The sequence below is a fragment of the Heptranchias perlo genome, chromosome 25, assembly GCF_035084215.1.
Source record: "Heptranchias perlo isolate sHepPer1 chromosome 25, sHepPer1.hap1, whole genome shotgun sequence".
NCBI classification, from domain to species: Eukaryota; Metazoa; Chordata; class Chondrichthyes; order Hexanchiformes; family Hexanchidae; genus Heptranchias; species Heptranchias perlo.
In genome coordinates, this window is record NC_090349.1 from 7,579,906 (window position 1) to 7,606,460 (window position 26,555).

At 43.8% G+C, this 26,555-nt stretch overlaps 1 protein-coding gene across 1 annotated transcript in view; it reads right to left on the reverse strand.

The window, feature by feature from the left end:
- The window catches only part of rsph14 (radial spoke head 14 homolog), a 710,550-nt gene that overhangs the window by 657,629 nt on the left and 26,366 nt on the right, over positions 1-26,555 (reverse strand). The window contains exon 3 of the mRNA XM_068005520.1: positions 12,713-12,831. Within this exon, the coding sequence (XP_067861621.1) occupies positions 12,713-12,831 (119 nt within the window). The remainder of the gene's footprint in view (positions 1-12,712; positions 12,832-26,555) is intronic.

Sequence of the window (26,555 nt, forward strand, 5' to 3'; positions counted from 1 at the left end):
ACAGTGAAACTACTTAATGATATGAAGTTCAGTATTCTGACATTAGTCTGTTCTTTGTTTTTTGTGTTTGAGAAGATGTTTGAAGGTAAGTTTGCAACTGGATTCCAAAAAATGCCTCCTTCTGAGACATTGAAGGATCGGCATGTAAACTTTGGTGGAATGGTATCTCCTAGTTGGTCGTCTCCTCCTTTGGTGTAACCTTATCCTGCATTCACAGGTTGGCAGGCTGTAACTAGTGGGGTGCTGCAAAGATCGGTGCTTGGGCCTCAGCTATTTACAATCTATATTAATGACTTAGATGAAGGGACCGAGTGTAATGTATCCAAGTTTGCTGATGATACAAAGCTAGGTGGGAAAGTAAGCTGTGAGGAGGACACAAAGAGTCTACAAAGGGATATAGACAGTTTAAGTGAGTGGGCAAGAAGGTGGCAGATGGAATATAATGTGGGGAAATGAGAGGTTACTCACTTTGGTAGGAAGTATACAAAAACAGAATATTTTTTAAATGGTGAGAAACTATTAAATGTTGGTGTTCAGAGAGACTTGGGTGCCCTCGTACAAGAGACACAAAAAGTTAGTATGCAGGGACAACATACAACTAGGAAAGCAAATGGCATGTTGGCCTTTGTTGCAAGGGGGTTGGAATACAAGAGTAAGGAAGTCTTACTACAGTTGTACAGGGCTTCAGTGAGACCTCACATGGAGTTCTGTGTACAGTTTTGGTCTCCTTATCTAAGGAAGGATATACTTGCCATGGAGGCAGTGCAACGAATGTTCACTAGTTTAATTCCTGGGATGAGAGGGTTGTCCTATGAGAAGAGGTTGAGTAGAATGGGCCTATACTCTCTAGAATTTAGAAGAATGAGAGGTGATCTCATTGAAACATATAAGATTATGAGGGGGCTTGACAGGGTAGATGCTGAGCGATTGTTTCCCCTGGCTAGAGAGTCTAGAACTAGGGGGCATAGTCGCAGAATAAGGGGCAGCCATTCAAGACTGAGATGAGGAGGAATTTCTTCACGGAAATGTTTGTGAATCTTTGGAATTCTCTACCCCAGAGGGCTGTGGATGCTGAGTCATTGAATATATTCAAGATGTGGAGATGCCGGTGATGGACTGGGGTGGACAAATGTAAGGAATCTTACAACACCAGGTTATAGTCCAACAAATTTATTTTAAAATCACAAGCTTTCGGAGATTATCTCCTTCGTCAGATGAATATATTCAAGGCTGAGATGGATAGATTTTTGGCATCTAGGGGCATCAAGGATCGGGTGGGAAAATGGAGTTGAGGTTGAAGGTCAGCCATGATCTGATTGAATGGTGGAGCAGGCTCGAGGGGCCGTTTGGCCTACTCCTCTCCTATTTCTTATGTTCTTATGCCTCTGTCAATTCCTCTTCCTCCTTCTCCTGTTCTGCCTCCATTATAAGGACATATATGGGAATGCCTATAGTGATATGAGTGGAAAGTAAAAAAATTCCCTGCCTGAAACTATTTTGATCGGCAGCTTTAAGAATCCTTTCTTAGTTGCGCAGCTGAGGAAATATTTTTCTAATTCCTTCAGTCAAAGCTGATGTCTCAAAGCTTGTGAACTCAAGGACTTCCTTTTCTACAAGCTAAATTTAAGCCAGGTGCCATTCTGATGTAAATGATGGAATTTCTGGGATCGTAGCTTTTGCCTTCAATTTTTTGTCATTTGCATACATGCAACACTTTGGGCGCAGGCACATCTTCTGCCAGCAGCCAGTTCTACCAAAATTTAGCAATGGGTGTAACTCTGGCATATCTGACATGCCCCACATTCTGGTCCCCTACACCAAAACTTGGAATTTTAGACTCTAGTTACTTATTGGGGGGATTTTAACTGGGAGCTGGTTTTGGGCAGGCAGGGGTTGGGGGACTGTCAAACCCACCAACATCATCAGTTTGAGGCCTAAGCTATTTTAACTCCTGGGTGTCATTTACATCCCGCCAACCAGCTGCCCGCTTAAAATAGGCAGAAAGAGGCAGCTGATTGGCTTTAGGCAGGTCATAATTACCCAGAGGCCACCCGCTAGCACCAAGCTAAGTTGCGGGGGGAAGCGGATATCATTGGTGGGAAGGGTGTTCAAGGCAGCAGAGGCCCAGACTTTCCGTCTAGAGTCCGGAGGTGCACTCCTGCTATTCCTGGCCTTACTGAGTTAAGTTCTTGACTTACCCTAAGGGAACTCCTTTCCTTCCCCACTCAATAGGCTGTTAAAATGCCGTTGGTGCCCTCATGACATCATAGGACTTTAATTTGCATATATTAATGAGGTTCCCACCTGAGTACCTCAATGTTGTGTTCATGAAATAAAAACAGAAAATGCTGGAAATACACAGCAGGTCAGGCAGCATCTGTGGAGAGAGATACAGTGTTAACGTTTCAGGTCGATGATCTTTCGTCAGAACTGTAAGAAGTACAGATTTAACAGTTTTTAAGCGAGTACAGAGCCTAAGAAAGGTGGGGGGCAGGAAAGAACAAAAGAGAAGGTCTGTGATAGGGTGGAGGGCAGGAGTGATTAAATGACATAAGGGATGATGGTACAAGGCAAAAGGGGTGATAATGGGAAAAGTAAAGAAACAAAAGATGGGTCTTGAGGAATTGTAAATGGCAACAGCAGAACCATTACCACCACCAGCTGTAATGAATGTTGGGTCCGGAAGGTTGTAAAGTGCCTAATCGAAAGTTGAGGTGCTGTTCCTCAAGCTTCCGTTGAGCTTCATTGGAACAGTGTCGGAGGCAGAAGACAGAGAGGTCAGGGTGAGAGTGGGACGGAGAATTAAAATGGCAAGTAACCAAAAAGCTCAGGGTCACGCTTGCAGACTGAACGGAGGTGTTCAGCAAAGCAATCACCCAATCTACATCTGGTCTTCCCAATGTAGAGGAGACCGCATCATGAGCAGCGAATACAGTATATTAAATTGAAAGATGTACAAGTAAATCGCTGTTTCATCTGGAAGCAGTGTTTGGGGCCCTGGATGGTGGAAAGGGAGGAGGTGAAAGGGCAGGTGTTGCAACTCCTGCGCTTGACGTGGGAAGGGGAGCGGGTGTTGGGGATAATGTAAGAGTGGACCAGGGTGTACCAGGTGGAACGGTCCCTTCGGAAAGCTGAAAGGGGAGGATGGGAAAGATGTTTTTGGTGGTGGCATCGTGCTGGAGGTGGCGGAAATGGCGGAGTATGATACATTGAATGTGGAGGCTGGTGGAGTGGAAGGTGAGGACAAGGGTGAAGACATATCGTGATTCTGGGAGGGATGGGAAGGGGTGAGGGCAGAAGTGTGGGAAATTGGACGGACACAGTTGAGGGCCCTTTCAGCCATAGTGGAGGGAGGAGAATTCCTCGGTTGAGGAAAAAGGAAGACACATCGGAAGCACTGGTGTGGAAGGTGGCATCGTCGGTTCAGATGCGACAGAGATGGAGAAACTGGGAGAATGGAATAGAATCCTTACAGGAAGCAGGGTGGGATGAAGTGTAAGCACACATCCCCTATTGTTACAATTTTTTCATAACCTAAAGTAGATGTCATTTTGACTTCTTGTTTTCATGCTGTAGTATTACTGCTTCGAAAAAGGCATAGAGTTCTTGTTTCAAAATGTCAAAGGAGAGTGTTACCATGGAAAAGGAGGATCAAGTACTTTCAGTGCAATTTAGTCCCATCATACGTCATGAAAAAAATGATTTACCTCTCCTACTGATGATGATGATGTCTGGCTGGGTTAGATAAATCAGATCAAGCACAATCATAGAAAAGTGGAATCAATAGGTCAAAATAGTTCATAGCCCAAACTGATTTTCAAAAATACATAGGAAAGTTAGATTTTTTAAAATTTTAATTCAGTTTGGCATTCATTCTTCATCCCCCCACCCCTGACCCAAGCTCCTAAAAGATTGAGTTATGGATCAAACACTGCAATGAGGTCACTGACTCTGACACTGTACAATTTGTATAGAATGAAGATAGCCTATTTTGGAGGCAAAGGTGGAGAAAAATGAGTATTATCAGCTAAACATATATGAAACCAAAAGAAAATTGGCCCATCTTGCAAATTTAGGGGAACATTGCTTGTTTTAAAACAGTCGAGGTACAGCAATTAGATGTTTGATTTTCCCTTTACAAATGCTGACAGAATTGCTGCATATTTTCAACATTTTTTGATTTTATTTCAGATTTTCATTTGGAGTTTTCTCTTTTTACTTGTATCTCTTGGATACTGGAGATCACCAGCTCCTGTGGACAAATTCTGTATGGATGAGAGAGATGCATCATGGGAGTTGTAGTTGTAGCTGTTGGAAATGCAATAGTCAAGAGTGTGCATGACAACCAGGCAAAGTTACAAACAACTGACTTAATTTTTCAGTCTTTTATATAATTTAAGCCATTAATTAAAAATCCTGAGGTAACAGTTTTTTTGTGTCACTGAGGGGGACTGATGTTTGTGCAAGGTGACATTTATAAAGTGCTTTGATGTCGAGTTCAGAGGCTGCAGCTGAAATCAGTCAGTCAGGCCCATACCATGGCAAATGAATAATTGTTCAAGGTGCTCTTCATTGTAGGCTCAATGGTGGGGGGAAATCTCCTTGGCGTAGCACTAGACTGACAACAACCTCAGGAAGAAGTACAAATCCATCATGGGGAGTAAGGGAAGTTAAAAGTGTTTTATAATCATGTAAAAAGAAAATGGAAGGTTTTGTGGAGGGAAGAGGGAAGATTAAACAAATTTTTTAAAATAATAGAAACATTTGCATCCTAAACAAATACTAACAATCTACTGTGGGAACAAAAAATATATAGTGTAGATAGCTGAAAATACAGGTTTTGGGATGGAAGAACAAACAAAGTTTCTTGCACCTGAAGCAAGGTTTGTAAATTAGTATTAAATCGTTATTTCTATTACAATATTACATCTGTGAGACCTGTCTTTTTCTGAATCACTATGTTTAATATTTTTAACCTTGTGTCAGTTGTGTCATATGTTGCTTCAGTAAATCTGCTGTATTACCATGATGGGTAAACAGCATTTAGTCTGCAGAAGGACTGTGATAATCATACAAATTATATTAATGGTTCCAGACTTCATGTGATTAATTTAGCATCTCTAATAATCTAAAAGAACTAAAGGAAACCTTATTTGCACCAAAGCATTCTCAAGAACTAAACAAAGCACAGTTTAACAATGGAGATTGAACAAATTAAACTAAAGGCCACTGAAAACATTCACAACTATAAGATCTAATACAGCTTTCAAATCTAAGTTGTTTAGTTCTTGAGGTGGTTTTATCCCACCTGGTGGCAAGTCACACCATAAAAATCAACGTCAGAGGCACACTAATATAAAGTGATATTTAAGATCACATGCATCAGAACTATCGCAAACGGGATGGTCCCATTTAATATGACAACTCAGAGGACCATCTTAACCATTGAAATGGGCAGAGCAGTATTATAGTCAATCAATTAGAATGGGCCTCTGATTTTATAGAGCTTCAGGTAGAGAGTGGGAATCAGCAGAATGTAATTTTTAAAATGTTAACATGGCCAAATGGCCAAATTAACCAACAAGAACTAATGGGGAGTACTTCTGAAATGGGTTAAGTTGGTTGAAATTCTCCTCATCTGTAGTTTAAGAAAATCAAAATAGTAAAGAATTATAAGTATTTTTTTCTATTTCTGTTGATGTTTTAAAATACTTTGAGTAATCAAAATACTGATGACCTCATTAAAACAGATAGGTGTGAAGAGCCCTCAGATAATGAAGCAGTCCGTGCCCGCATGCAGCAAAATTTGGACAACATCCATGCATGGGCTGATAAGTGGCAAGTAACATTCGTGCCAGACAATAACCATCTCCAACAAGAGAGAGTCTAACCACCTCCCCTTGACACCCAACGGCATTAGCATCGCCGAATCCCCAACCATCAACATTCTGGGGGTCACCATTGATCAGAAACTTAACTGGACCAGCCACACAAATACTGTGGCAACAAGAGCAGGTCAGATGCTGGGTATTCTGCGGCAAGTGACTCACCTCCTGACTCCCCAAAGCATCTACAAGGCACAAGTCAGAGTGTGATGGAATACTCTCCACTTGCCTGGATGAGTGCAGCTCCAACAACACTCAAAAAGCTCGACACCATCCAGGACAAAGCAGCCTGCTGATTGGCATCCCATCCGCCACCCTAAACATTCTCTCCCTCCACCACCGGTGCACAGTGGCTGCAGTGTGTACCATCCACAGGATGCACTGCAGCAACTCGCCAAGGCTTCTTCGACACTACCTCCCAAACCCATGACCTCTAACACCTAGAAGGACAAGGGCAGCAAGCACATGGGAACAACACCACCTGCACGTTCCCCTCCAAGTCACACACCATCCCGACTTGGAAATATATCGCCGTTCCTTCATCGTCGCTGGGTCAAAATCCTGGAACTCCCTTCCTAACAGCACTGTGGGAGAACCTTCACAACACGGGCTGCGGCGGTTCAAGGCGGCAGCTCGCCACCATAAACACAGCAAACCAGACCCAAGTGAACACATGCAGCTCCTATTTACCACGATTAAATGATGAACGTATTAACAAAAATAGCTTTTCACAAACAAATTTGGAGGTGCCTGGTGTAGCCTTTGCTGTACTACTACCGTAAACAATGGCAGTGCCAAAAGTGAAGCCAGCTGTGGTCAAAAGCATGTCTATCACTAGCTTAACTTGCTTCTCCTATACCGGTAATGTGGTGCCTTTACTCATGCTAGTCAGTTCTACACTAGCTGAGTAAAAAGCAATTAGGGATGGGCAATAAATGCTGGCCTTGCCAGCGACGCCCACATCCCATGAACGAATAAAAAGAAGTACCCAGCCCATGAGAAAGATGCAGTTACATACAAAATTAAAAATGTCTGCCTGGGTTAATCATTTATCAGCAGGAGGGTGAAAACAGCAGCTGTGCATACACATGGAATGTTTAAGCATTTGGAGTCAGTTTTGGGTTTTTTCAAACAACTTTTTCCCTTCAAACTTTTTACTGAGCCAGTGTAGAACTGACTAGTATGAGTAAAAGCACCACATTACCGGTATAGGAGAAGCAAGTTAAGCTAGTGATAGTCATGCTTTTGACCACAGCTGGCTTCACTTTTGGCACTGCCATTGTTTACGGTAGTAGTACAGCAAAGGCTACACCGGGCACCTCCAAATTTGTTTGTGAAAAGCTATTTTTGTTAATACGTTCATCATTTAATCGTGGTAAATAGGAGCTGCATGTGTTCACTTGGGTCTGGTTTGCTGTATTTAATAATCATCTGCAATATATGAAATCTATCTATCATATTTTTTAAATGGTGAGTGGTGTCAACATTCTAAAGGTATGTAGGTGGTGATGTAAATGTAACATTATGTGACTAATTAATTGCAAAGGGACATCACCTCACATTCGTGACAATCCCCCTCCCTCCCCCACACTCTCAGTAGTTAAAAGGCATTCCTGTTCAAAAAATATATATAACCGGGATCGCAAGGTAAACACAGTCATATGGGAAAAATGTATTTGAACTTTGCAGTATAGCAAAACAGAGTTTCCGAAATGCAAATGCACCCGTCAAAATCTGACCAGCAATCGCAGAATGCTACATGTAGGAATGCTGTCAATAGGGCAGCCGGAAAAGCTGAACAGCCTGCAGATAGAACATTCAAAAAAAAGCACATAGTACGTGTAAAACCTGGAGAACACAGTAACCAACCATATATCTCAACAGTGAATAGATAGGACACTTTCCCCCAACACACACACTTACTGATAGGCCACTGCAAGGGTGACCTCAACTGGGGATAATTCAGCCACTGATTGGCCGGTGCATGTCAGCTGCATCCCCACCCCCAACCTGAAGATATTGGCAGCTGCACATGAAGTGTAAAAGAATTAGTTAAAAAACAATCCAGTCAGGAGTTGACCAGTAGTGGACTCACATAGCGCCTCAATTCAAAAACAGACTCTACTCTCAATCATCAGCAAAGTGATGGAAGGTGTCGTCGACGGTGCTATCAAGCGGCAATAACTCACCAATAACCTGCTCACCAATGCTCAGTTTGGGTTCCGCCAGAACCACTTGGCTCCAGGCCTCGTTACAGCCTTGGTCCAAACATGGATAAAAGAGCTGAAATCCAGAGGTGAGGTGAGAGTGACAGCCCTTGACATCAAGGCAGCATTTGACCAAGTGTGGCATCAAGGAGCCCGAGTAAAATTGAAGTCAATGGGAATCAGGGGGAAAACTCTTCAGAGGCTGGAGTCATACTTGGCACAAAGGAAGATGGTAGTGGTTGCTGGAGGACAATTATCTCAGCCCCAGGACATCGCTACAGGAATTCCTCAGGGCAGTGTCCTAGGCCCAACGATCTTCAGCTGCTTCATCAATGACCTTCCCTCCATCACAAGGTCAGAAATGGGGATGTTCGCTGATGATTGCACAGTGTTCAGTTCCATTCGCAACCCCTCAGATAACAAAGCAGTCCGTGCCTGCATGCAGCAAGACCTGGACAACATCCAGGCTTGGGCTCATAAGTGGCAAGTAACATTCGTGCCAGACAAGTGCCAGGCAATGACCATCTCCAACAAGAGAGAGTCTAACCACCTCCCCTTGACATTCCACGGCATTACCATCGCCGAATCCCCCACCATCAACAGCCTGGGGGGGGGGGGGGTCACCATTGATCAGAAACTTAACTGGACCAACCATATAAATACTGTAGCTACAGGAGCAGGTCAGAGGCTGGGTATTCTGCAGCGAGTGACTCACCTCCTGACTCCACAAAACCTTTCCACCATCTACAAGGCACAAGTCAGGAGTGTGATGGAATACTCTCCACTTGCCTGGATGAGTGCAGCTCCAACAACACTCAAGAAGCTCAACACCATCCAGGACAATGCAGTCCGCTTGATTGGCACCAGATCCACTACCCTAAACATTCATTCCCTTCACCACCAGCGCACCATGGCTGCAGTGTGTACCATTACAGGATGCACTGCAGCAACTTGCCAAGGTTTCTTCGACAGCACCTCCCAAACCCACGATCTCTACCAACTGGAAGGACAAGGGCAGTAGGCACATGGGATCAACACCACCTGCATGTTTCCCTCCAAGTCACACACCATCCCGACTTGGAAATATATCGCTGTTCCTTCATCGTCGCTGGGTCAAAAACATGGAGCTCCCTACCTAACAGCCCTGTGGGAGAACCTTCACCACACGGACTGCAGCGGTTCAAGGCGGCGGCTCACCACCACCTTCTCAAGGGCAATTAGGGATGGGCAATAAATGCTGGCATTGCCAGCAGCACCCACATCCCATGAAGGAATTTTTAAAAAAGGGATCCAGCACAAATGTCTTGTCCAGCACAAACTATGGCAAAATTGCAGTTAGCAGTACCTGTTGCAACCACAAACCTAGTGTATTTCTCTTTCATATCTTCACCATCCCCGTTTGCAACTTTTCTAGTTTCCATCCATTTAATAGTTCTTACACTACTTTTTACGCAGTGCCAGTGCCATAATTCAGACCCAGTAGATGAATGCAAATGACTTGCTTACACTGCTGACTCTCACCTCAACATCCAACTACAACTTAGAGAAGTAAAAAATTGAACACAGACTTTGTTCTGAAAGTGGCATTTTTGTTCTGTATCAAATAGGAGAAAATATTGGTCGTTTATGTAAATAATTTTGAAACAACCAGAGTTAAAATGGAAGCCAACGTCTCTTGACTAAACTTTAAAATGATGTGCTCATCTGCCTACAAGATGCAGGCAGGTTCTTTGATCTGTGTATCAGATGCAGAAACTTGGTTCTAGGTGCTAATCAAATTGTTGGTCCTATGTGGAACAATAGATATTTTATACGTTAACTATAGCTCATACCAGTCATGTGGAATTTTGGTTTCAATTGTGTTATAAGCTGGATAGCCCGGTGAAGGATAGAATACTAGAGTCTGGTCTTCAGTTGCTTCCAAGCCTTCATTCACAAAACTCCACATTACACACAGCACACCCTCGATAAGCTCTCTTATACATGGATACAAGAGAGCCCCAATTGATACACACCACCTGAATACAATTAACACTAATTGATATAAATCACATGGATACAATTAACAAATTGCTGGCATGTTAATGTATGCAAGTGTACAATTATATTTTAAATGGTTGAACTATTAAAGGAGCTTTGCTCTAAGATTAGTTCAGACTGTACACTGTTTAAAAGTATTGATAGGTATACAAGGACCACACAACATGTGGTTTCAATGACTGGCAGTGTCAGCAGCAAATGGACTATTCATGTTCATGTCAAAGAAAGGTCACTCAATGTAACTTGCAGTCTATCCTGTAGATGTACTGGCTATACCATACGAGATCGCTAATGGGGTCAAAAAGTGCTGAAAAGAACTACAAGAATTTTGGACTGTCTCTTTCCTGGTTCTGGCAATATTGTCAATTGCTTAACAAATGCTATAATTATTTGCAGTACAAAAAAAATAAAAACAGTTTAAAATAAAATCATTCCAACTAAAGTAATATGGAAATGCAAACAGAAATAAAATCCAATTGTAAAGGAATGTCACAACCATGATACTGAACTACTGGTTCGAATTTCTAAGATGAAAAAAAGTCAACACACAAATCTGTGGCAAACTTAAGTTTCATACTCATGAATTCGAACCAGCAAAGCGCTGTTATGGGTAAAACACTTCATGATGATACAACAACACACACGTATGTGGGCATCTCAATCCACAGTAAGTATCAACTTCTCGCAAGCAATCAACAATACTCTTCCCCACAACCCAATGGGATGACTGACCTTTGTCTACTAGATAAATAAACAGGATGTTGTCAAAAGAACTTTCATATCAAATCAGTTGAATAGTTCTTCGATCTGTGCATAAACATTCATTAATATTACTTGTATATAAAAGGCTTTTTAAAAAAATGAGTGGTATATACAGTGTATTCAAATCTACAACTGTACTCTGCTGAACTTATTTATTCATAAGAATGACTTCTCATTGAGTTATCAGTTCTTCTCACTTCGGAAATGAATTCTAAACTCAAAAATTCCTTCCGGAGGTATTTTCTACATTATTTAATGCAGTATTTGTGTCTTAATTTTTAGTACCAACAAACTATACTGTATTTACTAGGAATGTAATCCACTTTTAATAATATCTTTATCTCCAGTTCCATGCATCTGTAAGTGCTAGAGCCTTGTGATTTATAGCTTATAATCACCATCTCAAATGTTTGCCATCTTGATCAATTGGCTCATCTGTTGAGCTTAGCCATTGCTGTATCTAAGAGACAGGTAACCATTTTATATGACTGATTTGAATGGATTTTGCTGAGATTGCACAGAAATCAAACACAAGATCCTAACCCACATAAAAGTTTACAGTACAATAGGATGCCATTCAGCCATCATGTCACTGTCGGCTCTTTACGAGAGCAATCCAAAACTAATCCCACTGCACCATAGCCCTATAACTTCCTCTGCTTCAAATATTTATCAAATATTCCCTTAAAAGATGCAAAGGTCTCTGCCTCAACCATTCCCTATGGCAAAGCAATCCATATTGCAACAATCCCCGGAGGAAAAAAAAATTCTCCGAGCCTCTCTCCCCCTCACTTTTAGTGACAATTTTTAATTAATGACCCCTCATCAATGACCACCCAACCAGAAGAAATAGTCTTTCCCTATTCATTCTATCAAAACCCTTTATAGTTTAGCATACATGCAAAATACATGTTCCTATCAAGATTCATTCCTTTGCTCAATACACCTTTTCTGTAACCCTTCAGAAACCTCTAGTAAATCCCACATAATCCTTTTCTTGCTCACTTCAATAATATCTCTATGAATACTGGCAAAATCTTTGTCCAGTTCCAGTCCTATATACATATAGGTCAAGAATGTACTTTTACCACAAATTATAATAACATAATTCCAATCTCACCATTAGAGAAGCAAAAAGTATTTACAACTTCTTAAATATATTACAGCCAATCGTTGCTCCTTTGTCTCCTTTATTCTGATGCACAGAAGCTAGAGAATACTTTCCTTCTACTCATACAAAAGCTAAGTGACAAGAATTTTCACAAATACAAATGCACTGTTTTACAGAGCAATAATTTCCAATTGATAATATCAAATTCATACTGCCTCTAATGTATGACTGAATTGTGTAGGGATTGCATAACAGAGCTATGACCATGTGATGACATCTCCTTTCAGATTCTGTATCACTAATGGAATGAATTGTTTTACCCAATCTGAGTGGTTTCCCTCAATCATGAGATAAAAATGGTCACAGTTAACTCATTCTCAGTAATTCAGTGGAGGGCAGAGGGGGGGGGTCGAGATTGGAGAACAGAGTGAAAAACACTGCACAGAAATTTTCATTTCACATTTAGGAATTATATATTTTTGATCAGATAGTAGTGGGCTTATGCATAACACTAGTAACACCAATCAATTCTAAAGGAGTTCAAATAATAGTTTAACATTGGAAATATTTCAGTATCCCAAACTGTAGAATTTGCTGTAGTTGCCCTAAAATAACATGTCAATTAAAAAAAATACAAGCTCCCATCAAGGTTTATTCCTTTGCTCAATACACTTTTTCCGTTCACACTGCTGAATTAAGACTCCTACCTATGGGGATCTCAGAAAACATCTCCAGAGCCATGTGCATGTTTTTACGACAAATGTCCTCAGGATCGTTAAGCAGCTCAGCCAGTGGTGTAATCACATCATGTTCCAGAAATGCAAACCTGCAGGAGAAAAGAAAACAAGGAGTAAATAATAAAAGAAACACAGTGCAACAAATTCAACATGAATATAAGTTCAACTGTTATGTGCTTAATGCTAAAAATGCAAAGGCATTTTTTGGCCATTGGCTAAGATTTCACAGAGCAGTAATAAAATTTGTATTTGTAGTACTTCATAAGACACTGTATAAGCAGTCAAACCCGCTTGTATGCACTTGCCATTGTATTCACTGCAAATTCATTTTTTTTTTAAATGCTGGGATTGCTTACATGTGATCCTTTACATAACTGAAATTTCTCCATAACTTTCAGAATGATTTTCACACACGTTAAAGAGCATGGATAAAGCTCAATTCCATCTTGTCCAGCTTGCCACATGATACTGAAGCCAGACAGCAGGAAGAAAGTGAAGTTACACGAATCAGTGAAACATACTAATGGTACACATGCAAATCTTTGAAGGTTGTAGGACAAGTTGAGAAGGCTGTTAAAAAAGCATATGGATCCTGGGCTTTATAAATAGAGGCAAAGAATACAAAAGCAAGGGAGTTATGCTCAGCCTTTATAAAACACTGGTTAGGCCTCTGCTGGAGTATTGTGTTTATTTCTGAGCACCAAAGGGAAGGATGTCAAGGTCTTAGAGAGGGTGCAGAAGAGGTTTACTAGAATGGTACCAAGGATAGGGACTTCAATTATGTGGAGAGACTGGAGAAGCTGGGGTTGTTCTCCTTAGAACAGGAAAGATTAAGGGCAGATTTGATAGAGGTGTTCAAAATCACGAACAATTTTGACAGAGTGAATAAGGAGAAACTGTTTCCAGTGGCAGAAGGGCACAGATTTAAGGTGATTGGCAAAAGAGCCAGAGGCAACATGAGGAAACATTTTTTTACGCAGCGAGTTGTAATGATCTGGAATGCACTGCCTAAAAGGGTGGTGGAAGTAGATTCAATGTTAACTTTCAAAGGGGAATTGGACAGATACATGAAGGGAAAAAATTTACAGGGCTATGGGGAAAGAGCAGGGGAAAGGGACTACTGGGTAGTTCTTTCAAAGAGCTGGCACAGGCACAATGGGCTAAATGGCCTCTTCCTTTGCTGTACCTAATATGATACTATGATAAATGACACCTACCTAATCCCCCCTCTTTAGCATAGGTGATTCTTATCCTTTGCTTCTGTATCTGAAAGGGCAAGATGGGTAGCTTGTTCCCAGCCATTGTCAATACTCCTTTTCCTCATATAGATAAGTTTTAGAATGAAGAACATACAGATCAAGAAACGGCTGAGTGGACTGGATAGCAAAGCCTGTGGGCCACATCAAAGCTGTATGGCTGAAGTCTTGTGCTCCAGAACTAGCCGTGACTCCAGCCATGCTATTCCAGTACAGCGACAACACTAGCATCTACCCGACAAAGTGGAAAATTGCCCAGGTAGGTCCTGTCCACAAAAAGCAGGACAAATCCAATCCAGCCAATTACCGCCCCATCAGTCCTCTCTCAATCATCAGCAAAGTGATGGAAGGTGTCGTCGACAGTGCTATCAAGCGGCACTTACTCACCAATAACCTGCTCACCGATGCTCAGTTTGGGTTCCACCAAGACCACTCAGCTCCAGTCCTCATTACACCCTTGGTCCAGACATGGACAAAATAACTGAATTCCAGAGGTGAGGTGAGAGTGACTGCCCTTGACATCAAGGCAGCATTTGACCAAGTGCGGCATCAAAGAGCCCTCGTAAAACTGAAGTCAATGGGAATCAGGGGGAAAACTCTCCAGTGGCTGGAGTCATACCTAGCACAAAGGAAGATGGTAATGGTTGTTGGAGGCCAATCATCTCAGCCCCAGGAGTTCCTCAGGGCAGTGTTCTAGGCCCAACCATCTTCAACTGCTTCATCAATGACCTTCCCTCATCATAAGGTCAGAAGTGGGGATGTGTGCTGAGTGCTCAGCTCCATTTGCAACCCCTCAGATAACGAAGCAGTCCGTGCCCACTTGCAGGAAGACCTGGACAACTTCCAGGCTTGGGCTGATAAGTGGCAAGTAATATTCGTGCCACACAAGTGTCAGGCAATGACCATCTCCAACAAGAGAGTGACTAACCACCTCCCCTTGACATTCAACGGCATTACCATCGCCGAATCCCCCACCATCAACAACCTGGGGGTCACCATTGACCAGAAACTTAACTGGACCAGCCACATAAATACTGTGGCTACAAGAGCAGGTCAGAGGCTGGGTATTCTGCTGCGAGTGACTCAATGCCTGACTCCCAAAGCCTTTCCACCATCTACAAGGCACAAGTCAGGAGTATGATGGAATACTCTCCACTTGCCTGGATGAGTGCAGCTCCATCAACACTCAAGAAGCTCGACACCATCCAGGACAAAGCAGCCCACTTGATTGGCACCCCATCCACCACCTTAAACAATCATTCCTCCACCACCGGTGCACCGTGACTGCAGTGTGTACCATCTACAAGATGCACTGCAACAACCCACGAAGGTTTCTTCATCAACACCTCCCAAACCCGCGACCTCTACCACCTAGAAGGACAAGGACAGCAGGCGCATGGGAACACCACCACCTGCACGTTTCCCTCCAAGTTACACACCATCCTTACTTGGAAATATATTGCTGAACCTTCATCGTCGCTGGGTCAAAATCTTGGAACTCCCTACCTAACAGCACAGTGGGAGTATCTTCACCACATGGACTGCAGCGGTTCAAGAAGGCGGCTCAGTACCACCTTCTCAAGTGCAATTAGGGATGGGCAATAAATCCCATGAATGAATAAAAAAAAATAACATGAGAAGACATCTAAGTCTGGATTCCCCTTCCTCAATCCTATCCGAAATAGATCTGGATAGCGGCAGAGAATGAGGGAAAATTCCGCCAGTGAGGCCTACCACAATCTCACTGCCCCAACCTAGATTTCCCTCCCCATATACCCACCGGGATCGTCCCTGGCCACTCCTTCCCTGCCTGCCACTCAGCAGGTCCCATCAGATTTTCCTGGCATCTGCCCCAACTACTGCCACTTCCCAGGACTGACATGAAAAGTGGCTTGGGAAGCAGTGGTAACACCCCTGAGGTTCCTCTGTAGGCTTTATTCTCTTCCAAGGCAAAGTGCTGCCGATTTCTGATCTCTGGGGCTCTTGTGCCCCTTTAAATGCCCATCTGTCTCTTCTGGTGCCACAGTACCACCAGGATTTTGCAGTTTGATACTGGCGAGTTCCCTTGTGGCTACAGAGAACCCACTAGGACCCAGGGAAATGGGTTGGATTGGGGTGGATTTGGAGGGATGTGCGGTCGTCCTGCCTTGCTGGAACTCTATCCCAAAGAGGAGAAACCTTCCCTTAGTCACTAAAAAGGCAAGAACTGATTAGAAGCAGCAGTTCAGGTCCTCACAATTGTCCTCCACAGGGTGCTCATGTTAAATGAGAACAAGCTTTTGAATGGAAGATTTCACGGACACAATTAGGGATAGGCAATAAATGCCGGCCTTGCCAGCGACGCCCACATCCCGTGAACGACTAAAAAAAAAGTTATGAACAATAACTATGGACAGATTACATAAGTTTGTGTTTCTGTCAACGCTTCCTATTTTGAAACAAATGAAACCTCCCTGAGGCAGAAGTATGCAGTTGTGGAAAAGGAGTTGCTAAATTGTAACAGATACTTTTTTTTTTATTCGTTCATGGGATGTGGGCATCGCTGGCAAGGCCAGCATTTATTGCCCATCCCTAATTGCCCTTGAGAAGGTGGTGGTGAGCCACCTTCTTGAACCGCTGCAGTCCGTGTGGTGACGGTTCTCCCACAGTGCTGTTAGGGAGTTCAAGGATTTTGACCCAGCGACGATGAAGGAACGGCGATATATTTCCAAGTCGGGATGGTGTGTGACTTGGAGGGGAACGTGCAGGTGGTGTTGTTCCCATGAGCCTGCTGCTCTTGTCCTTCGAGGTGGTAGAGGTCGCGGGTTTGGGAGGTGCTGTCGAAGAAGCCTTGGCAAGTTGCTGCAGTGCCTCCTGTGGATGGTACACACTGCAGCCACTGTGCGCCGATGGTGAAGGGAGTGAATGTTTAGGGTGGTGGATGGGGTGCCAATCAAGCGGGCTGCTTTATCTTGGATGGTGTCGAGCTTCTTGAGTGTTGTTGGAGCTGCACTCATCCAGGCAAGTGGAGAGTATTCCATCACACTCCTGACTTGTGCCTTGTAGATGGTGGAAAGGCTTTGGGGAGTCAGGAGGTGAGTCACTCGCTGCAGAATACCCAGCCTCTGACCTGCTCTCGTAGCCACAGTATTTATATGGCTGGTCCAGTTAAGTTTCTGGTCAATGGTGACCCCCAGGATGTTGATGGTGGGGGATTCGGCGATGGTAATGCCGTTGAATGTCAAGGAGAGGTGGTTAGACTCTCTCTTGTTGGAGATGGTCATTGCCTGGCACTTATCTGGCGCGAATGTTACTTGCCACTTATCAGCCCAAGCCTGGATGTTGTCCAGGTCTTGCTGCATGCGGGCTCGGACTGCTTCATTATTTGAGGGGTTGCGAATGAAGCTGAACACTGTGCAATCATCAGCGAACATCCCCATTTCTGACCTTGTGATGGAGGGAAGGTCATTGATGAAGCAGCTGAAGATGGTTGGGCCTAGGACACTGCCCTGAGGAACTCCTGCAGCAATGCCCAGGGGCTGAGATGATTGGCCTCCAACAACCATTACCATCTTCCTTTGTGCTAGGTATGACTCCAGCCACTGGAGAGTTTTCCCCCTGATTCCCATTGACTTCAATTTTACTAGGGATCCTTGGTGCCACACTCGGTCAAATGCTGCCTTGATGTCAAGGGCAGTCACTCTCACCTCACCTCTGGAATTCAGCTCTTTTGTCCATGTTTGGACCAAGGCTGTAATGAGGTCTGGAGCCGAGTGGTCCTGGCGGAACCCAAACTGAGCATCGGTGAGCAGGTTATTGGTGGTGAGTAAGTGCCGCTTGATAGCACTGTCGACGACACCTTCCATCACTTTGCTGATGATTGAGAGTACACCCATGGGGCGGTAATTGGCCGGATTGAATTTGTCCTGCTTTTTGTGGACAGGACATACCTGGGCAATTTTCCACATTGTCGTGTAGATGCCAGTGTTGTAGCTGTACTAGAAAAGCTTGGCTCGAGGGGCAGCTAGTTCTGGAGCACAAGTCTTCAGCACTACAGCTGGGATGTTGTCGGGGCCCATAGCCTTTGTTGTATCCAGTGCACTCAGCAGTTTCTTGATATCACGTGGAGTGAATCGAATTGGCTGAAGACTGGCTTCTGTGATGGTGGGGATTTCGGGAGGAGGCCGAGATGGATCATCCACTCCGCACTTCTGGCTGAAGATGGTTGCAAACGCTTCAGCCTTGTCTTTTGCACTCACGTGCTGGACTCCGCCATCATTGAGGATGGGGATGTTTGCAGAGCCTCCTCCTCCCGTTAGTTGTTTAATTGTCCACCACCATTCACGACTGGATGTGGCAGGACTGCAGAGCTTTGATCTGATCCGTTGGTTGTGGAATCGCTTAACTCTGTCTATAGCATGTTGCTTCCGCTGTTTAGCATGCATGTCGTCCTGAGTTGTAGCTTCACCAGGTTGGCACCTCATTTTTAGGTACGCCTGGTGCTGCTCCTGGCATGCTCTTCTATACTCCTCATTAAACCAGGGTTGATCCCCTGGCTTGTTGGTAATGGTAGAGTGAGGAATATACCGGGCCATGAGGTTACAGATTGTTCTGGAATACAATTCTGCTGCTGCTGATGGCCCACAGTGTCCACGAGAGTAGCATTTCTTAGCTGGCGAAAGTACAAAAGGTGTCACAAACAGGAGCTATCTATGTTGAAAAAGTTAATCAGGTGAATGAGAATAGTTTAGTCTTTTTCAAGTTTGAGAAGACAGAAGTAGTTTAGGTTGAAATGAAAACAGAAAATGCTGGAAAACACTCAGCAGGTCAGGCAACATCTTTATTTCAGATTTCTAGCATCCAGTGTATTTTGTTATAGTTTAGGCTGATATTGATTGGCAAGTAAAATTCACACCAGACAAGTGCCATTCAATGACCATCTCCAACAAGAGAGAGTCTAATCACCTCCCCTTGACATTCAACAGCATTACCATCACCGAATCCCCCACCATCAACATCCTGGGGGTCACCATTGACCAGAAACTTAACTGGACCAGCCACATAAATACTATGACTACAAGAGCAGGTCAGAGGTTGGGTATTCTGCGGTGAGTGACTCACCTCCTGACTCCCCAAAGCCTTTCCACCATCGACAAGGCACAAGTCAGGAGTGTGATGGAATACTCTCCACTTGCCTGGATGAGTGCTGCTCCAACAACACTCTCAAGAAGCTCGACACCATCCAGGACAAAGCAGCCCACTTGATTGGCACCCCATCCACCACCCTAAACATCCACTCCCTTCACCACTGGTGCACCATGGCTGCAGTGTGTACCATCTACAGGATGCACTGCAGCAACTCGCCAAGGCTTCTTCGACACTACCTCCCAAACCTGTGACCTCTACCACCTAGAAGGATAAGGGCAGCAGGCACATGGAAACAACACCACCTGCACATTCCCCTCCAAGTCACACACCATCCCGACTTGGAAATATATCACCATTCCTTCATTGTCGCTGGGTCAAAATCCTGGAACTCCCTACCCATCAGCACTGTGGGAGAACCTTCACCACACGGACGGCAGTGGTTCAAGAATGCAGCTCACCACCACCTTCTCAAGGGCAATTAGGGATGGGCAATAAATGCTGGCCTTGCCAGCGATGCCCACATCCCATGAACGAATAAAAAAAATGAAGATATAATTGAAATTAAAATATTGTTTGTTTGTATAACCAGAAAACAATATCTTCAGATATAAATGCACTTGATTCTACCTTGATTTCGCACCAATTTCACAAGAATTCATCAATAAGTGCCTCCTATCACAGTGAGGGAACCATTAATATTTGTTCAACTGCCTCCCCATTAACCAGGGGAAATTATGAATATTTAGGAAAGGGGTTTCCAAACTGAACATAAATTGTAAGCTAACAGATTTTAACAGCAAGGTCAGGGGAAATACAGTAATGCAGAAGGTGCCATGCAGGGCCCACCAATCACGGAAGTCACTCGGTTAGCCAACAGTCACTACATGTTGGGATATCAAATTGGATATTTAGCAAAGCCACAGGGAGCAGAATTGAACCAGTGTAGAATTGGCAACTGATACTCAGCCCTGTTGGGCCCTTCAGGTTGAGTGATACCATTGGTAGAGTCTCAAACCACAGTGAAACTTGCTCCTGATAATCTACATATAAAAAGAAGCACTGGCTGTGATTAGTTATCAGTGTACAATAGTTTTATAGTATAAGTTGCACATTTGTTCAAGTATTCATACAAATTTGCGGGTACAACTTGGGGTGTGCCTTTGTAATATTAAAGCTTTTTCATTTAGTCACTGTATAAGTTGCACTTGTGACTTCAGACCAGGGGAGAATTTGAACCCTTCCTGCCCGGAGGGAATGAAGCGGGGGGCCTTTTGAAATGGAGCATTCAACCCTTTCCCGTTGGAATTCTCATTGCAGTTCAGTGGCTGGGCCGGTTGGATTTTAACTCAGGTTGGAGCACAAAAGTTGCCATCGCGATCCTGTCAGGTGAAGGCAGGTCAGAAGCTGTCAGGAGGACAAAAAAGCCCTCCAAGGTAAGTCAAAATCTTTCCTTTGTAGGAACCAGTGGAGCAGGGAATTTGCGGCCTTCTGTGCCCCGGACTCCTCCCCAAATCCCCTCCCCATGACGTACCTTCTTGTAAGCAAGACTTCCTTGGGTACCGGCTACCTTAACTTCCGCTCCCACCCATCAGCCCGCTGCTGCTTTCCACCTGTTTCGGGCGGGCAGCTTACCGGTGGCATATTGATGTCGCCCATGAGTTAAAATACCCCAGGCATGAAATCTGGGCATTTTGCACTTGCCCACCACCACCCCCCCAACCTGAAACTCACTGGGAGATAAAATCAACTCCCATATTTTTAAGGTATGTTATGTGTACCAACAAAATACTGAGGAGTGAGATAAAGGCAGTAAATAACTCATCTGATGGGGGTTCACATTTTCATGAACCTCTCACAGTTTGACATTACTTAAACTGCTTGATACTTTTACATCACCATAGCCTAGTCTCCACTCTGAATAAACACATTAAAAAGCACTTTGGAGAAGGGTAAGATTTCCTCCATGCACCATATGTCATAAAATCAAAAACTTATTTATAAAAAATAAGTTTATGATTTTGTCACGTCACACATAGCACACTGTTATGAATTCGGGTCTGCTGTAGATGCCTTTTCAGACCAATGCCAAGTGTGAACTGGATCTTTCATTGTTTCCCGCATGCTGACTCCATCTGAAAACTAATTTACACCTGGAGCTCTGCTGTCCTATGAATTTAACCCATTGAGAGATAAGATTGGCTCAATCGTAGCATTTTTAACACAGATAAGTTCACCTGCGGCAGCATGGTCTGAAATCCCGAAATGTAACACATGGACAGGAATTCTTCCCCTGTAATACTTTCTATACATCAACTGCCATGATGAAAAATACCTTTATAACAATAGCAATAGCAGGGAGGTAAATCTAGAATATTACTTTAAATTAAATTGAAAGAGTAGGACAAGGAGACACAGGTTCAAACTAATATAAGGTAAATTTTGGACTGATCTCAGGAAATTCTTCTTCACACAAAGAGTGATCAACGTACAGACTGCACAACAACAACAACTTGCATTTACATGGCACCTTTAGTATAGAAAAAACATCCCAAGGCACTTCACAGAAGCACAATCCGGCAAAATGGATGCCAAGCCAAAGAAGGAGCTATTCGGAAGGGTGACTAAAAGCTTGGTCAAAGAAGGGGTTTTTAAGAAGAGCCAAAGGAGGAGAGGTAGGTGGAGAGGCTGAGAAGTTTAGGGACGAAATTCCAGAATGCAGAACTTAGACGGCTGAAGGCATGGCAACCAATGGTGGGGCAAAAGGAGTGGCGGATACACAAGAGGAATGCAGAGTTCTCGGAAGGTTGTAGGGCTGGAGAAAGTTACAGAGATAAGAATATAAGAATTAGGAGCCATAAGGCCCCTCAAGCCTGCTCCGCCTTTCAATAAGATCATGGCTGATGACCTACCACATCTCCACTTTCCCACTCTAACTCCATATCCTTTGATTCCCTTAGGGTCCAAAAATCTATCAGTATACTCAATGAGTGAGCAGCCACAGCCCTCTGGGGTAGAGAATTCCAAAGATTCACTACCCACTGAGTGAAGACATTTTTCCTCATCTCGGTCCTAAATGGCCGACCCCTTATCTTAAGACTATGACCTTTAGTTCTAAACTCTCCAGCCAGGGAAAATAGCCTTTCAGCATCTACCCTGTCAAGCCCTCTGAGAATTTTATACATTTCAATGAGATCACCTCTCATTCTTCTGAACTCCAGAGAATATAGGCCCAGTCTACTCAATCTCTCCTCATAGGACAACCCTCTCATCCCAGGAATCAATCCAGTGAACCTTTGTTGGACCCCCTCTAAGGCATGTATATCCTTCTTTAGGTAAGGAGACCAAAACTGTACACAGTCCTGCTGGTGTGGTCTCACCAAAGCCCTATGTAATTGCAGCAAGACTTCCTTGCTCTTATTCTCCAATCCCCTTGCAATAAAGGCCAACATACCATTTGCCTTCCTAATTGCTTGCTGTACCTGCATATTAACTTTCTGTGATTCGTGTACAAGGGCACCCAAATCCCTCTGAATACCAACATTTACTAGTCTCTCACCTTTTAAAAAATATTATTTTCTATTCTTCCTACCAAAGTGGATAACTTCACATTTCCCCACATTATATTCCATCTGCCACCTTCTTGCCCACTCACTTAACCTGTCTATAGTCTTTGCAGCTTATTTGCATCCTCCTCACAACTTACTTTCCCACCTAGCTTTGTATCGTCAGCAAGCTTGGATACATTACACTCGGTCCCCTCAACTAAGTCATTGATATAGATTGTAAATAGATAGGAAGGGATGAGGCCATGAAGGGATTTCAACATGAGGATGAGAATTTTAAAATTGAGGCACTGGGGGAAGGGAGCCAGGCGTGATGGGTTAGTGGAACTTGCTGCTATGAAATAGTACACAAAGTAATTTTTTTTGACAGACTTATGTTATTTGCATAGACATGTTAAAATCCTGCTGGAATCTGTTTATCTATTTTCACAGTCATTGATTTGTGGCATCTCATTTAAATTCACTGAAAACTGAGATCTGTCAGTGTGTGGTAAAGAGAAGCACAGTGCAAAGCAAAGTGCTACTCCATATGATCTGCGCCAATATCTAGTAGTGTTGTCTTCTTTTCTTCCTTGAGCACAGAACAAAAGCCCTCTGGAATTCATTTTATTCTGGGTGGAATGTATTTTTCATAAAAATATATATATTTTTTTAAATGTGATTTTTCAGAATCGTTTCACAGAGAAAGAGAAGAAATTGTTACCAGTTATTATTAAATACTGCTTTCCAAAGGGACTTTCCATCTCCGCCCCTGCCTCAGCTTATCTGCTGCTGAAACCCTCATCCACGCCTTTGTTACCTCTAGACTCAACTATTCCAAAGCTCTCCTGGCCGGCCTCCCACCTTGCACCCTCCGTAAACTTGAGCTCATCCAAATCTCTGCTGCCCGATTCCTAACTCACACCAAGTCCCGTTCACCCATCACCCCTGTGCTCGCTGTCCTACATTGGCTTCCTGTATCAACTGGCAATGCCTTGATTTTAAAATTCTCATGCTTGTTTTCAACTCCCTCCATGGCCTCACCCTTCCCTGTCTCTGTAACCTCCTCCAGCCCTCAAGCCCTCCAAGATCTCTGTCCAATTCTGGCCTCTTACGCATCCCCTATTTTCATTGTTCTACCATTGGTGGCTGTGCCTTCAGCTGCCTAGGCCCTAGACTCTGGAATTCCTTCCCTAATCCTCTTCACATCTCTACCCCTCTTTCCTCCTTTAAGGCGCTCCTTAAAACCTACCTCTTTGACCAAGCTTTTGGTCACCTGTCCTAATATCTCCTTATGTAGCTTGGTGTCAAATTTTGTTTGATAACGCTCCTGTGAAGCATCTTGAGATGTTTTACTATGTTAAAGGGGCCATATAAATGCAAGTTGTTGTTGGCTGTTCCCTACACAACAACTTGGTTCATATTTTCACCAATAATAAAAACAGAAAATGCTGAAAATACTCAGCAAGTCAGGCATCTATGGAGAAAGAAACAGAGTTATCATTTCAGGTAGATGACCTTTCATCAGAACTGGAAGAAGTTGCAGATTAAACAGTTTTTAAGCAAGTACAGAGCCAGGGAAAGAGGGGGAGGAAGGAGAGGGAAGGAAAGAACAACAGGGGAGGTCTCTGATAGGGTGGAGGGCAGGAATGATTAAATGATGATGGTGCAAGGCAAGGAGGGTGATAATGGGACAAGTAAAGAAACAAAAGATGGGTCTGGAGGAGCTATAAATGGCAACATCAGAACCATTAGCAGCACTGGCGTCCGAAAAAATGGGAGCAGTGGTTATGATCCGTTATTGAAATCAATGTTGAGTCCGGAAGGTTGTAAAATGCCTAATCTAAAGATGAGGTGCTGTTTCTTGAGCTTCCATTGAGCTTCACTGGAACAGTGTAAGAGGCAGACGACAGTGAGGTCAGAGTGGGAGTGGGACAGGGAATTAAAATGGCAAGCAACCGGCAGGTCAGGGTCACGCTTGCAGTCTGAGTGGAGGTGATCGGCAAAGTGATCACCCAATTTGCGTTTAGTCTCCCCAGTGTAGAGGAGACCGCATTGTGAGCAGCGAATACAGTATAGAAAGAAGTACAAGTAAATCGCTGTTTCACCTGGAAGGAGTGTTTGGGGCCCTGGTGGGAAGGGAGGAGGTAAAAGGGCAGGTGCTGCATTTCCTGCACTCGCACAAGAAGGTGCGGTGGGAAGGAGAGCCGGTTTGGTGGTAATGGAAGAGTGGACCAGGCTGTCGCGGAGTGAGCGGTCCCTTCGGAATGCTGAAAGGGGAGGGATGGGGAAGATGTGTTTTGTGGTGGGATCACGCTGGAGGTGGTGGAAATGGCAGAGGATGATATGTTGAATGTGGAGGCTGGTGGGATGGTAGGTGAGGGCAAGGGGGACACTATTATGATTCCAGGAGCGAGGGCAGAGGTGCGGGAAATAAGTCAAACATGGTCGAGGGCCCTGACAACTACAGTGGAGGGGAATCCTCGGTTGAGGAAAAAGAAAGACACATCAGAAGCACTGGTGTGGAAGGTGGCATCGTCAGAACAGATGCGACGGAGACGGAGAAACTGGGGGAAGGGAATATTTTCACCACCTGCACAACTTGCTGTCCTTCCTCTGACACATTCCAGTCTAAGTGGAGGAGCTGCAACAACTGTCAATTCATTTCTTCTCACACCATTGTCTAAGACTGTACGGACTCCTTCCACGTGAGACCATAAGTTACGGAGACGAAACACCAACTGCGTGATCGCGTTGCAGAACAACCCCGTTCTCTCCGCAAGTGCACACCCAAGCATACCACTTCAATTTTCTCTCTCCATTTTTGACCTTCTACACTGTTGCAATGAAGCTCAATGCAAGCTCAAGAAACAACAAGAAGCTGAGGTATTTATATGACAAACATTTGAAGGCTCAAGGCAAGAACAGTGGGTTTTAGGTATCCATCCAAATATATGCCATGGAACCAGATGAATCCTTAACCTCCCTCACTTAACTTCCTCCTCAGGAACTGTCTAGGATTTACCGTCAAATTTTAGATCTAGGAGTGAACGATGTTGAAATCGGCTTGCCAAACTGTCTTATATCATCCAGTTCAGATTATATTTTGCGTTCACTTTACTGACTCTCAATTAGAATACCCACAAACTACTGAGTGAATGAATTCACCCTTTCTAGCTGAATAATCGAGGAACACGTCAGACAAGTCTTTCATTAACAACTATTCATTGACTACAAAATCACAACTTAAAAGGTAAACATTGACTATATGAGCAATTAATAGATATAAATAGATGTAATCAGAGTCATCTGGCAGTTTGAATAACAAACAATTAATAGACAGAATTACTTAACAAAATGTGTAGCAAAGGTTGTAAGCGCCTTGGGATGTTTTACTACGATAAAGACGCTATATAAATGCAAGTTGCTGTTGTTGTAACCATCTTCAGCTGCTTCATCAATGACCTTCCCTCCATCATAAGGTCAGAAATGGGGATGTTCGCTGATGATTGCACAGTGTTCAGTTCCATTCGCAACCCCTCAAATAATGAAGCAGTCCGAGCCCACATGCAGCAAGACCTGGACAGCATCCAGGCTTGGGCTCATAAGTGGTAAGTAACATTCGCGCCAGATAAGTGCCAGGCAATGACCATCTCCAACAAGAGAGAGTCTAACCACCTCCCCTTAACATTCAACAGCATTACCATCGCCGAATACCCCACCATCAACATCCTGGGGGGTCACCATTGACCAGAAACTTAACTGGACCAGCCATATAAATACTGTGGCTACGAGAGCAGGTCAGAGGCTGGGTATTCTGCAGCGAGTGACTCACCTCCTGACTCCCCAAAGTCTTTCCACCATCTACAAGGCACAAGTCAGGAGTGT